Here is a 13,451-nt window from a genome sequence, read left to right as displayed (position 1 = left end):
CACACATGGAAGTCATTTCTCCACCCCCCCTCCTTCAGCCCTCAGTCAGATCAGGTTCCCCCACCCAGCACCCCTCCTTTCCCTTCCAGGAACTCGGCCCAGCCCTGACCCTGGTTGCTGCTGTCTCTCCCCTCTCCCCCCCACCACATACCCCTCTAGGGCAGGAGAATGTTTAGTCTCTCAAACAAAACTCCCAGGAATTCTACCCTGGCTCCCCCCAAACTCCCTCCCCTTGCCCCCTGTCCTGTGCCCCCAATATTGTCCCGCCCTCCTTCCAATGCAGGGAGGATCTCTCTATACATATCCTAGCCAGTTCCCACAACCCTTCCATCCCCAGGGACTTCCCTTCTCAGCTCATCTGTCAACATTAACGCCTACTCTGCTTACAGGGACAAGCTTCTTGCAGCCTTCCTTCTTACTCTTTACAGAGACTCCAGGACTAAAGAGAACAATCTCATGGACTATCAGAGAGGGACGGGGCCTTAGAAACTATCTGGCCCAATCCTTACATTTTACCAAGAAGGGAACCCCAGAGAGGGACTTTACCCCAAGTTATACCCAGAATTAGGAACCCAAACCCAGAGCTCCTCCGGCACTTAGATCTGCCTCTCTTATGAATAAGATGCATCTCTTTCACTCTGTTATTGACCAGAGAAGAAGTGAACCAGACAATCAATTCACGGAGGGGAAAGACAAATAATCAAGACAATTTTTCTGCTTTCTCTCTTTTGAGACCAGATTTTAGTACAAAGACTCCCCGAAAGGGGCAGGAACTTAGGCTTCCTAGTGAGTCAACAACTTCCTCCCCACCCCCACTCCCTGTGCTTCCCTGCCTTCCAAGGAATCTATACAGTTCTACAATTCTAATTATACTGCTGGCCCGAGTTCATTCTCCCAAAGTCTCTAGGGAATCAAACATTCCCCTCTCTACACCCCACCTCCTCCAGGATCCAATATGGTAATCTAGGTCTATATCATCCTAAAACAGCCACATAGTTTGGTGCATAAAATTCTGGACCTGGAACTCAAATTTGACCTGACACTTATTAGCTGTGTGATCCTGGGCAAACCATTTAAGCTCTATCTGCCTCAATTTCCTCATCTGTAAAATGGATTTAATAATAATAATACCCACCTTCCAGTGTTGTTGTGAGGATCACCAGAAATAATACTTGTAATGTGCTTTGCAAATTTTAGAGCATTACATAAATATTAGCCATTATTATAATTATTAATTATTATTATACCTTGATCCTTCTACTGACTGATCTTGGATAAGCCCTTTCCAGCAGTGTGATCTTGGATAAGCATTTTTTTCTCTCTGAAGTTTTCAATGATGGAGTCCAAATAAAAGGTCTCTAAGGCCCCTCCCAACTTCAATTTTCTGTGTCTCTGGATGATCTCTCACTTTCCAGCTTGGGGTGGGGGAGTGCACAGTATGGGGGTTGGGAGAGGAAAATCAGGTAGTGTTGCAGCTCCTTGGCTGTAAAATGGGGTGTGTGTAATTACGATACCCATTTCCCATTGGGCTGTTATGAAAATTAAAAGAGAAGATATTCACAGTGCTAGTAGCCACTCTATAGAGCTTATTCCCTCATTCCCTTCTCTTCCCTCTTCCTAATTCTGCTTTTCTGAGGAGATGTGACTGCTCTCTGTCAGTGGCCTCTGTGTGCACATGTCAGAACCACACACCTGGCAGAAGGGGTGACTGGGTACCAGGCAGATAAAAAAATGGGAGAGTCCTTAGAATACTCTGCTTATTGGTTGTTGTTATTGGGTGTTTTTTTTTTTTAACTCTGCTTATTGTTGATGAAACTTAGATCTGTGAAAAACAACTCCTCCCTAAATTCAGAAGGGGCTGAGAGGGGGAAGGAATCAGAGAACAAGAGAGAGAGAGAGAAAAGAGCAAGTGGTAGAAAGTCCAGGGGAAGAAACAGGGAAAGAGATTAAAACTGGTCAATCTGGGAGGGAAAGGGAAAGGGGACAAAGAAGAGAGGAGAAATTGACTCTTGGGAACATGCCCACTTGTAGGGGAGGGCAGGACAGGGCAAGACCGATTCAGAGCTGTGTCCTAGAAAAAGAATTTGCCCAGAGCTGCCCAGAATGGTGGAGATCAGACAGACAGAGGCAGGTGGGATCATTCCAGACAGAAAAAGGATCCAATGATGATCCAATGGGAAGAAAAGCAGAGGGGGAGGAGTAACCAAAATGTGAACAGAGACTGGGCATGACTTGGGCTTAGGAGACAAGAAAGAATTGCCTAGAGAAGGGGAGAGACCTAAATGGAGCCAATGAGATGTCTGAGATGATGGGGAGAGGCAGTGAAAAGTAGAAAAAAAGGGTGAGAAAAGAGACTGAAAGAGCACACCAGGGGAGAATGAGTCAAGATGAGATATAATGGAGACTGAACTAGTGAGGAATAAGAACAGACAGATTACAATACACTAGCAGGAAGAGAGAGAGACTTGCAGTGGAAAGGAGAAAAAAGTGATTGGGTAGGGATGAGGGGTATCACCATTTTTGGACTTCCCTCTCCCCCCCTCACCCCAGGGTACATGTTTCCCAAAAAAGCCTTAGCCAGGCTGGTGACTTCATCCTTTGGGCATTGGGAAGGGGGGGTGGGGAGGAGGCTGGACTTGGGACTGTCCCGTCCGGTCCTTCAACACCCTAAGCTGAGAGAGGAGGCTCCAGGATCTAGTCCAGAGCTTCTACTGCAATTCACCAGAGATGGAGACCTTCTGCCCTCTCCCACCCTAGGAAGCATGGGGGGAGGCAGTGTATGATGGCATGAAATGTATAGCACAAACATTCCAGTCTCTGATGTCATGGTGAAACTTAGGACTAGAGAGCTCCAATGTCGCCCGGGTCACAGGCCATAGAGTAGCCTGGGGAAGGGGAGGGTATTCTGGCACCCAGCCTAGCCAGAAGAGAGACCTTCCTCTATATTCTGAAACCCAAACCTACTGACAGGGAACTATGGCATATGGGAATGATAATAGAGTCCCAAGTAAAAGGAGAGAAGAGGAAAGAACCGTGCTTTGAGCTAAAGAGAAAATTCAGAGAGAGAGTGAGACACACAGATAGGGATAAAGCAATAGAGACTCTGAAGGGCAGGGGGAGAAAAAGGAAAGAGATAAAACCAGAAAAAGAGAGACTGAAGAGATAGAAAAAGGAGAGAAGCATAGGGAAGCAGAGATAGAAAGCCAGACTGAGGGAGAGAGGAGAAAGATTTATCTGTATGATTAGGGGAAAAAAACAGAGGAAAAAATAGCAGAGGAGAAAGAACAATAAATCACAGTCAGAAAAAAAAAGTCCCACCCAGAACATCACTGACACGTGCTTATTCAACTGATGAAGGTTTCTCTTTAAGATAGCCTGCAGATCTGATTGCTGTGATGAGGAGCTCCCTGGTGCCCAGGATAGCCCATTTTACTCTGGGGCACTGATCTTTATTAAATTTTCCCTTAAATCTGTCTCTTGGGAGCTTCCACCTCCTGCCCCCCGGTTCAGTCCCCAGAGACCAAGCAGAACAAGTTTAAATTCCCATCTCTCTTCTTCCTGAAGCATCTTTCAAATGATTGTTGATGGTAATAACCTCCCCCCCCACACATACACTTTGAAGTCAAGTTAAGTCTCTTCATTTGTTTTTGCTTTGGTGGAAGCTCTGTCTCTCTGTGTCTCTGTCTCTGTCTCTCTCTGTGTCTCTGTCTCTCTGTGTCGCTGGCTCTGTCTGTCTCTCTCTGTGTCTCTGTCTCTCTCTGTGTCTCTGTCTCTGTCTGTCTCTCTCTCTCTCTCAGTGTGTGTGTGTGTGTGTGTGTGTGTGTGTGTGTGTGTGTGTGTAGCAGTATTGAATCACTGAACTTGCATTCCACTAAAGCCTTCACAGTTTTTTCACAGAAATTGATGTCTGGCTAAGCTTACTTAATTTTGGAAACTGACTTTTTGAACCCAATCATAAGACTCAGACACAGGAGAGTCAACTTGGCATAGTGAATAAGGAGCCAGCCTGAACATTAGGAAGTTCGGTGTTCAAGACCCGCCCCTGACACATATTGGCCGTATTAACCTTGGCCAGCTGGCCTCTCAGTGCCAGGCAGCTCTCTAGGTCCAAGTTACAGAAGGACTAGTGACAGGCATTGATAACAGACTTTTCACTGGCAAAATCACAAACCAGGACTCCCAATTCCCCCCTAGGACTTTAATCCTTTTGCCTTGGTTGTCTTTATCACTTACCCAGTACTCATCATAAACAATCTCATGCCTTCTTTGGTGTTTTTCTGTAGAGCACAGTCTCTCTCTCTCTCTCTCTCTCTCTCTCTCTCTCTCTCTCTCTCTCTCTCTCTCTCTCTCTCTCTCTCTCTCTCCCTCTCTTCCTCTCTTCCTTTTTCTGTCTTTCTTCTTCTCTCCTTTCCCTTTCCTTCCTTTTTCTCCCCACCTCCACATTTCAGAGGAGAAAGAGAGAGAAGCCCAGAGAAAGACATCCTCATACAGAGGAGAAGGGGAGGGAAAGAGACAGGAGACTGGCCAGAATTACCCCAGCTGAGGGGACAAAGAAAGTTGAATTTCCCTTCCAGAGGTTCAGGAGTAAATTTTGTTTACTTATTGTAGGAAAGAGATGGAGGAGGAGCCAGAGTGGCTGGGGAAAAAAGAGCTTGCTCAAAGAACTCAGTCTGAAATGGGCCATGGGGGTGGATTGGAAAGAGGAGCCAAGGGAAGACAGAAAGAGAGATAAAAGACAGGGCCAGAAAGCTAGAGACTATGTTACAGATGTCCAGAGAGAGAGCTAGAGGCAGAATTAAAAGAGAGGGATATAGAACAGATATGGTCAGAGAGGCTTAGTGTGAGGAGAGAAGAACTGAGACATCTGGAATATCCTGGACAGTTTCATCAGATTCATACACTCCACCAACCCTCAAATATTTAAAACCCTCATTCTCCTCTCTTCAGAGAAGTCCTGTCCCCCCTCCCCCCTCTGCTTTCCCTAAAGTCTTCTCCCCCTAGATAAATGGGACAGCAGGAAAGGGGAGCTTGGAGCAGAGATGTGTCTGGGTAATACTGTGGACCATGTGCTTGAATGCTTTGTCTTCTCTCCATATAGCTTACTCCCCCACCCCTACCCCAACCAAACCTCTCATCTCTGGGTAGTAAAAGATGAGAAAAGCAGCCCAGGCAGGTCAAGCAAAGGCCCACAATCATATAACATGCACAGTAGAAAAGGGTGGTTGTGTCTTTCTATCTGTTTCTATCCCAGCCTCATCCTCTCCTGATCTTCCCCTCACTTAGATCAGAAGTCCAGATGAGGCCTTATTGTCGGTGAGGGCTGAAGGCAAGGAACTCCTCCTCTCCCTGAAGAAAAACCGGTGAGTCTGGAAGAGATCCGAAGTCTGGGAGTTGAGGGCAGTGGCCCATGTGTCTTAGTGAACCTTGGAGGGAGGTGGTACTGAAGCCAGATTAGGGCAGGGTGGAGTGGGGGGGGGCATGGAATGTTCTCTTTAATAAAAACAAATGATCACAAACATGTATCAGGAAATGTGAGAATGTGCTTGTAGACATCACTTAGGCAGTAAGACATCGGGAAGTCAGCCCGGAAGGCTTCCCGGAGAAGGTCGCGCTCATCTCTCCTCTCCTTATTCTCACTTTTTTAGCTGGCTGCTGGCTCAGGGTTACACAGAAACCCACTATGGTCCAGATGGGCAGCCGGTGACTTTGGCTCCCAACCATACGGTGAGACCAGGTCCCTGGGTGGTAGTGGGAGGGAAGAGGACTGAAAGTTATGGGATATTTGGCAATCGATGCAGTTGGGAGCGTTTTCCGGAGACTTGCCAGGAGTAGCAGAGGCTGTGAAAAAAGGCTTACCGCCCAACTGGGTGAGGGCCGTTCCTTCAGTGATACATTGAGATTTGTGACTAAGATGGAGGGACAGTTGGGGCCAGAGGCTGGGGACTCAGCCGTCTTCCCTCCAACCCTCTCCCTCTACTCAGGACCACTGCTACTACCATGGCCACGTGCAAGGATTCCCCGACTCCTGGGTGGCCCTCAGCTCCTGCTCCGGGATCAGGTAAAGGGGTGTGCCGGGAAGGGGGGGTGGGGTGTGTCTGGGAGAGGGATCGCTGTGGAAGGAAGGACCTATTGGGGGAGAAGATCCGAGCTGGACGATGCTCTCCTCTCACCTCGCCAACTCGATCCCCTCCAGCGGGCTGATAGTACTCAGCACCAACAGCAGCTACTACGTGCAACCTCCACGGAGTCCAGCGTTTGGTCCTCCTGGCCCCCACCGCCTCTTCCGGACCGAGCAGCTGCCCAGCGAGGATGGGACTTGTGGCCACGGGCTACCTGGCACTTTAGGCCTGGCACGCATCCTCCGCCGAAAACGAGCCCCCAGGGTGAGGACTTCTAGCTAAATACCCACCCGGCCCCCTCCAAATTCTATACTCCAGGCTCCGCCTCCTGATCAGGCCCCGCCCCCACAATTGAACTCTGTTCCATATTGAGCCTCTTCTTTAAATTGCACCCCGCTCCCCTCCCCAATGCCTTTCTGGGTCCCTCTCATATATCAGGCCCTTTACCCTTCTCAGCCGCCCCCCAGTCCCCCCGCCCTGTCTCCAGGCTCTTCCCCTGACGCCTTCCCCTCTCCTCAGGTGAGACGCGATTCGAAGCGGGCCCTGAAGTACCTGGAGCTGTTCATAGTGGCAGATCACGCTTTGGTGAGGGGGTGGGATGGGCGGGATCAATGCGAGTCCGGGGACGGGCCTGGAGGGGAGGATGTTTGGGGGCATCTGGGCTTCCCCTCTTGCTCTCTGAATGTCCCCCCCTCTCCGTGTTTATTAGTATCTTAGACAGCAGAGGGATCTGGGTCGTACCAAGCAGCGACTCCTCGAGATAGCCAACTACGTGGACAAGGTAAAATGGGGAAGACCGAGCCCAGGTCCTTGGGCGGAGCGGGGGAGAGGGAGGGTCTTTACGGCCGAGGAGATGGATAGGAGGTCCCAGCCTGGGTGGGTAAGGGCGTAGTGCTGATGGTATTGGGCCTTGGCCAACTGCGCCGAGAGGTGGGCCCTAGAAGGAGAAACAGCTGAGCGGGCCCCCCTCGAAGGTGGGGAACTGCATTTCCATCCTCATCTTGGCCCACCCCACTCAGTTTTACAGGTCCCTCAACATCAAGGTGGCGCTGACTGGCCTGGAGGTATGGACGGAACGAGACCAGAGTCGCGTCACTGGAGATGCGAACGCCACCCTCTGGGCCTTCCTGCAGTGGCGCCGGGGGCTACGGTCCCGGCGGCCCCACGACACCGCCCAGCTCCTCACGTAGGTTTCCCTTGACCAGGGACCCGAGGGACTGAGGACTGAGGTGGGAGGGATTCGTTTTAACTCTTTCCTTTTTCTCCCTCTATCCGCTGTGATCAGGGGTCGCACTTTTCAGGGTACCACCATTGGCATGGCGCCCTTGGAGGGCATGTGTAGCGCCGATAACTCCGGGGGAGTGAGTGCGGTGAGCATGTGCAATCTGGGGCTGACCTGCCCCGATTCCTCTATCTCCCCAGGGACCTATGACCCTAACCCTCAAGATCCCCACCCTCACCCTTTAGACTTTCACTGGCCCTTCCAGCTTCCCATCCATCAACCTTAGAATGCCTGGGACCAACTCATCCCCTTTCCCTGGATGGACCAAGACCTTGTGCCAGGAGGCTTTATTGCTTGGAGAATGACAGGATCTGCTTACTGCTTGCTCTGGAAGAATATTATCCCCTTTTCTCTACCCTACTCCACCCCCAATTTTGCCATTGTCAATTTTGAGAGGGAGAGGGAGAGAAAGAAAGAGAGGGAAAGGGAAAGGAGGAGAGAGGGAGAGAGAAGAAAGGTTAACTCTTTTCTGCCCAGGACCACTCAGAGTTGCCCATTGGCGCAGCGGCCACCATGGCCCATGAGATTGGCCACAGCTTTGGGATGAGCCACGATGAGGATGGCTGCTGTTCAGAGGCCTTGCCAGAGGAGGGGGGCTGTGTGATGGCCGCAGCTACTGGGTGAGTGAAGGCAAAGCCAGGGCTTGGCAGGACTGACTTGGGGGGAAGGTGTCTGTGAGATGGGGTGGAAACAGCCCAGGGTGGGGATTGGTGGGAAGGGAATGCCAAATGATTTAAGGTCTATTCTGTACCACATTCCTAAAAAGAGATGAGCAGATCACTTCTCCTCACTGGTCCTCTGTTTCTTTATCAGTATAAGGAAAGGATTGGTTTGGATCTGGGATTCTTGTTTTTACCCTTTAAAAATTTTATTGTATATTTTTAATACACATTGCTTTTTGAATCATGTTGGGAAAGAATATCAGAACAAAAGGGAAAACTACAGGAGAGAAAAAAACAAACAAACAAACAAAAAAGAAGTGACCATAGCATGTGTTGATTTACATTCACTCTCCATTGTTCTTTTTCTGGATGCAAGATGGCAACTTTTCTATCCAAAGTTGGGGGATCTGGGATTCTTAACATTTAACATAATGGACTCTTAGACATCTGATGAAGCCTATGAGCATCTTCTTAGAATCATAACTTTTTTTTGCATTTTTAAAAATGTTATAATAACTTTATTTTTCAAAATACATGCAAAGATAGTTTTTTTTAACATGCACCCTTGCAAAACTTTATGTTCTCAATTCTTTTTCTTTCCTCCCCACTCTCCCCCCAGACAGCAAGAAATCCAGTAGAGGTTAAATATGTGCAATTTTTCTAAGCATATTTCCACATTCATTAGAATCATATTTTAAATGCATTGAATAAGCCACATAGGATAACAAAGGAAAGCAATTATTGAAATTATTGAAATTAAGTTGTCACAACCTCCTTGATGGATCCCCCTGACTATGTGTTATCAAGAGTCCTCTATTTTCACATTCTGGGTTATAAGGACTTTCCCCTCTTTGGACATCCAGTGTCTCTGCCTAGGCCCCTGCCTAATGCTGATGTATCTGAATACAAACCTTCACTGGCTCCGTGCTTATATTTATAGCTCATATCACATCTATCAACCTGGGTTGTTGCAAAACAAGGTCAGCCAGTTGACAATCATTTATTAAGTATTATGGGCCAGATACTTTGCTAAGAGTTGGGGACACAAAAGAAAGGCAAAAAAGGGAGCTCACAGTGTAATGGGGGAGACAACATGTAAATAATTATGTACAAATTGTTGATGCAAGAGAAACTGGGAACAGCCTCAGAGGAAGGAGAAGTGGAAAAGGATTCTTGCAGAAGGAAGGATTTGGGGGAAAGTCAGGGAAGTCAGGATTGGAAGTGAAGAGGGAGACCAGTGAAAATGATTAGCGCTAGCTGCTTGGGAGATCATCAGAGATCAGTGTCCTGTACCGTAAAGTGTCAGGAGAGGAATGAAGTGTAAAAAGACTGGGGCAGATTTAAAATAGCCAAACTCTGTCCTAGAGGTGAGAGGGCCATGGAGTTTGGAAACACAGTCAGATTTGCACTTTGGAAAGATCACTCAAAGTGATCAAAGTGAAAGCATACATACTGCAGAGAGAGAGAGAAGAGAGAGACAGAGAGACAGAGAGAAAGAGAGAGAAGAGAGAGAGAGAGAGAGAGACAGAGAGAGACAGAGACAGAGAGAGAGAGAGAGAGAGAGAGAGACAGAGACAGAGAAACAGAAAGAGAGAGAGAGAAAACAGAGAGAGAGAGAGAGAAACATACACAGAGACAGAGACACACACACAGAGAACCCTATATTGTAAAAGTAGAGCTATACTTTGTTTTGGGGTTTTTAATAGTATTTTATTTTTCCAAATACATGTAAAAATAGTATTCAACATTTATTCCTACAAGACCGTGTGTTCCAAAATTTTCTGCCTCCCTCCCCTGTCTCTCCCCCTCCCCCAGACAGCAAGCAATCCGATATAGGCTAAATATGCACAATCTCCTCAAACATATTTCCATATTTGTCATGCCCTGCAAGAAAAAACAGACCAAAAGGGAAAAGACCACAAGAGAGGGGAAAAAACCCCAGCAATAAAAAAGGAAAAATCCCACGCTTCGGCCCACAGCCGGCTCCATGGTTCCTCTGGATGCGGACGGCGTTTTCCGTGCATTCCGTCAGCCGCTCGGCCGATGGCTCTGAGTGTCCGAGTCAGAGAAGTGTCCACTTGGGTCTGTCTCCTCCCGCCTCAGTCCCAGACTGTGGGTGGGTCGGTGGGACCACAGTGCCCCCTGCTGGTCAGAGCGCACTGGGCTCAGCTTTCGCTGAGACGCGGACTCTCCCACTCTGCAGCCACCCGTTTCCACGCGTGTTCAGCACCTGTAGCCGCCAGCAGCTCCTCCACTTCTTCCAAAAAGGAGGGGGGATGTGCCTCTTCAACCCTCCGGACCCTCGGTTGCTGGTGCTGGGAGGCCGCTGTGGGAATGGCTTCCTGGAAGATGGGGAGGAGTGTGATTGTGGGGACGTTGGGGTAAGGCTTGAACTCCCCTCCCCCGAGTCCCAAATCCCCCCCGATCCCAGGGCGCCTCTCCAGGACCTCCCAGCCTTGAACATCTCCCTGCTTTGCTAACCTGGCTCTTGGTTTCTGGGAAACCATATCCCCAGTCAGGACTCCCAGCAATCCTCCAACATTCACCCAGTGATTGCAGGTGTTCCCCAGACCATCCAGACCCCTAAAAGCTCCATTTCCCAGAACCCAGCGAGCCCCCAGACCCTGAGCTCCTCAGTGGGGAACCCCCAGCTTCTCCCTGGGAATCTCTAGTGACCCATGGATCTTTCAGGACGCCCAGACTTCCCCCAGGGCTTGAGATCCAGAAGCTGGCCCCATGTTTCCCGGGCTTATCTGTTCTTCCTGGGAATTCTCCTCTCCCAGTCAGGAGTTTGCTTGCCTAAGGAAGCCCCCAGTCTGTTGAATTCCCAGAATTAGGCCAGGACCTTGATCTTGGCTCTCCATTTCTTCATTCTTTCTGTCTATTTTGGGGATCCAGGAGTGCACTGACCCCTGTTGCCATGCCCACAACTGTACACTTCGAGAGGGAGTCCAGTGTGCCCAGGGGACTGCTGTGCCCATTGCTCGGTGAGGAGGTGGGGAAGAGAAGGGAGGTAGCTGCAGCAGAGGGCTCAGAGCAGGTGGGGCTCTAACATGGGAGGAAGGGGTAAGGTCAGAGGGAGGACAGTCCTGAGGATGCTCTGGCCTGACTTGTTTCTGCTTCCCCTTTTCCTTTGGATCTGTGCTCTGTTTTCCTCCGTCTGCCCTGTCCCGGTGTGTGCCTCTGTCCTTGTGTATTCCCTGTCTCTGACTTTGTCTCTCCGCCCGCCCGCCCTCCTACAGCTGAAGCCAGCGGGGACATTGTGCCGAGAAAGAGCTGGGGACTGTGACCTTCCTGAGTTCTGCACCGGAACCTCTCCCCACTGTCCAGCCAACGTCTACCTCCTCGATGGCTCCCCTTGTGCAGGGGGCACCGCCTACTGCCGAGATGGCATGTGTCCCACCCATGAGGGGCAATGCCAACAGCTCTGGGGGCCTGGTGAGAGCCTAGCCTGGCAGAAACAATCCCCTCTCCTTGGGATCTTCTCCTTCCCCAAACCTGAGCCATTCATGTCCCAGTTCTCCCTTGGGCAATCCTTTCTCTCATCAGTCAGATAACTCCACGTGGACACACGCTTCAGTAGGGAAGGGTAAAGGAAGTCCAAGGAACCCAGGTGGAGGTGACTCCACATCCCCCTCCCCAGAGGTCACCCCTCTCTCCTAGATCTGGCTTCCTCCCCACATCACTAACACTACTCCCACCCCCAGGTGCCCACCCAGCCCCTGATGCCTGTTTCCAGGATGTAAACTCAGCCGGGGATCCCTATGGGAACTGTGGTCAGGACAGTGAAGGCCACTATGTCCCGTGTAATCGGAGGTGAGACTGGGGATGAAGGGAGGTGGACAAAGGACAGGCCTTCAGAACAAGGTGTCAGGGGAGTGAGACTAGGAAGACAAGGAATAAGTGAGATGAGCAGCCTGAGGATGGGATAGAACAAGGGTTAGAGAAAGGAAGCGATTAGGAATTAGATGGGACAAGGAGTTAGTGGGGTCAAGAGTCAGGGGCCGGTGATGAGGGTAAGGATCTTGGCTAGGATGCTGGATATGGGGTCAGGAAGTTCTGAGCTGGAAGCCTGTCTTTGACACTTGCTGGCTAGGTGACTGTAGCCAAATCACTCAACATTTCTGAATCTCAGTTTCCTTATCTGTTAAATGGGATGATAACATTTGTTGATTCTAACTCTCAAAGGTATAGTAAAGATCCGAGGAAGTGATATCTATTTTAAAAAAAAAAACACCTAACAAATATAAATTTTAAAATATTAAAGATTTTAAAAGTTTCAAAGTTTGGATCATTACTTGGAAAAGCTTCTGAGCTGGCAGTTTCCTTGACACCCTCTCCCTCTCCTCTGCCCCTGTAGGGATGCCAAGTGTGGGAAGCTTCAGTGCCAGAGTGGGGCAGACAAGCCCCGGGGACCACACACCGTTTCCATGGAGACCACCATCCGTTTGGGGGGCAGAGAGGTGACATGCCGAGGAGCCTTCATGTACCGTTTACCCCGACCTGACTCCTCTGCTGACTTGCCAGACCCTGGTCTTGTGCTGCCTGGTACTAAGTGTGGAGATGGCATGGTGAGCCGGCCTCACCAACCCCGGGGGCAGTGCTGGGAGGGCTTCCCTAGGAGAATGGGATCCCTAGTTGGGGGAGGAGCTTTCTGTGGGTCTTTGGGGCTTGGGATGATCAACATCCTCGATAGCAGATGCCCTGGGATTCCTTTCCCCTTAACGTGCCCTGCCTTGCCCAGGGTGTCCTGGGCCCATCAACACCATCTGCTTCCATCATTCCCATCCACCATCACTAGGTATGTCACGATCGAAGATGCCAGAACGCGTCCTTCCCTGACCTTCAGAGGTGCCTGGACACATGCCATGGCCATGGGGTGAGTGACCTCTGGGGGTGGGTCCTGGACACTGAGAGACGGGGATGGGAGGTGTCCTTTTGTTCCAAGCCTTTTACTCTTTCTCTTATTCTCTTCCCCTCTAGGTCTGTAACAGCAATAGGAACTGCCACTGTGACCCAGGCTGGGACCCCCCAACTTGTGAGAAGCCGGGGCTGGGGGGCAGTGTGGATAGTGGTCCCGTGCAGCATGACAGTGAGTGTCAAGTAGGATCTGGTCCCAGCCCAATCAGGGAACAAGGAGGGAGGAGAAAGGGGAACCTCATCCCTGAACTGACCACCTATCTTCACCTCTTCCCCCAGGCCATGATGCTGTTCTGCAGGCCCTGCTCCTTGTATTGATGCTGTTCCTGCTTCCCAGTGCTGGACTGGCTCTCTACTACTATCGTTTCCCAAACTCCCTGTTGCACCAAGGCCTTCGAGGGCTGAGGAAAGGACAAGAGAGCTGCCGGTGAGCCTGTCTCCACCCCTCTCATTCATGTGTCTTCTGTC

At 50.0% G+C, this 13,451-nt stretch overlaps 1 protein-coding gene across 1 annotated transcript in view; it reads left to right on the top strand.

The window, feature by feature from the left end:
• ADAM33 (ADAM metallopeptidase domain 33) overlaps positions 1-13,451 on the top strand; it is a 38,080-nt gene that overhangs the window by 17,067 nt on the left and 7,562 nt on the right. Inside the window, 18 exon segments of the mRNA XM_051967483.1 lie at positions 5,284-5,360; positions 5,646-5,724; positions 5,982-6,058; positions 6,194-6,383; positions 6,639-6,704; positions 6,829-6,900; positions 7,139-7,305; positions 7,405-7,489; positions 7,879-8,021; positions 10,267-10,444; positions 10,962-11,022; positions 11,025-11,050; positions 11,306-11,501; positions 11,771-11,879; positions 12,424-12,634; positions 12,865-12,942; positions 13,047-13,155; positions 13,263-13,410. Of these exon segments, the coding sequence (XP_051823443.1) occupies positions 5,284-5,360; positions 5,646-5,724; positions 5,982-6,058; positions 6,194-6,383; positions 6,639-6,704; positions 6,829-6,900; positions 7,139-7,305; positions 7,405-7,489; positions 7,879-8,021; positions 10,267-10,444; positions 10,962-11,022; positions 11,025-11,050; positions 11,306-11,501; positions 11,771-11,879; positions 12,424-12,634; positions 12,865-12,942; positions 13,047-13,155; positions 13,263-13,410 (2,072 nt within the window).

This window comes from Antechinus flavipes, chromosome 6 (genome assembly GCF_016432865.1).
Source record: "Antechinus flavipes isolate AdamAnt ecotype Samford, QLD, Australia chromosome 6, AdamAnt_v2, whole genome shotgun sequence".
In the NCBI taxonomy this organism is placed as follows: domain Eukaryota; kingdom Metazoa; phylum Chordata; class Mammalia; order Dasyuromorphia; family Dasyuridae; genus Antechinus; species Antechinus flavipes.
This window is presented reverse-complemented; position numbering and strand designations above follow the sequence as displayed.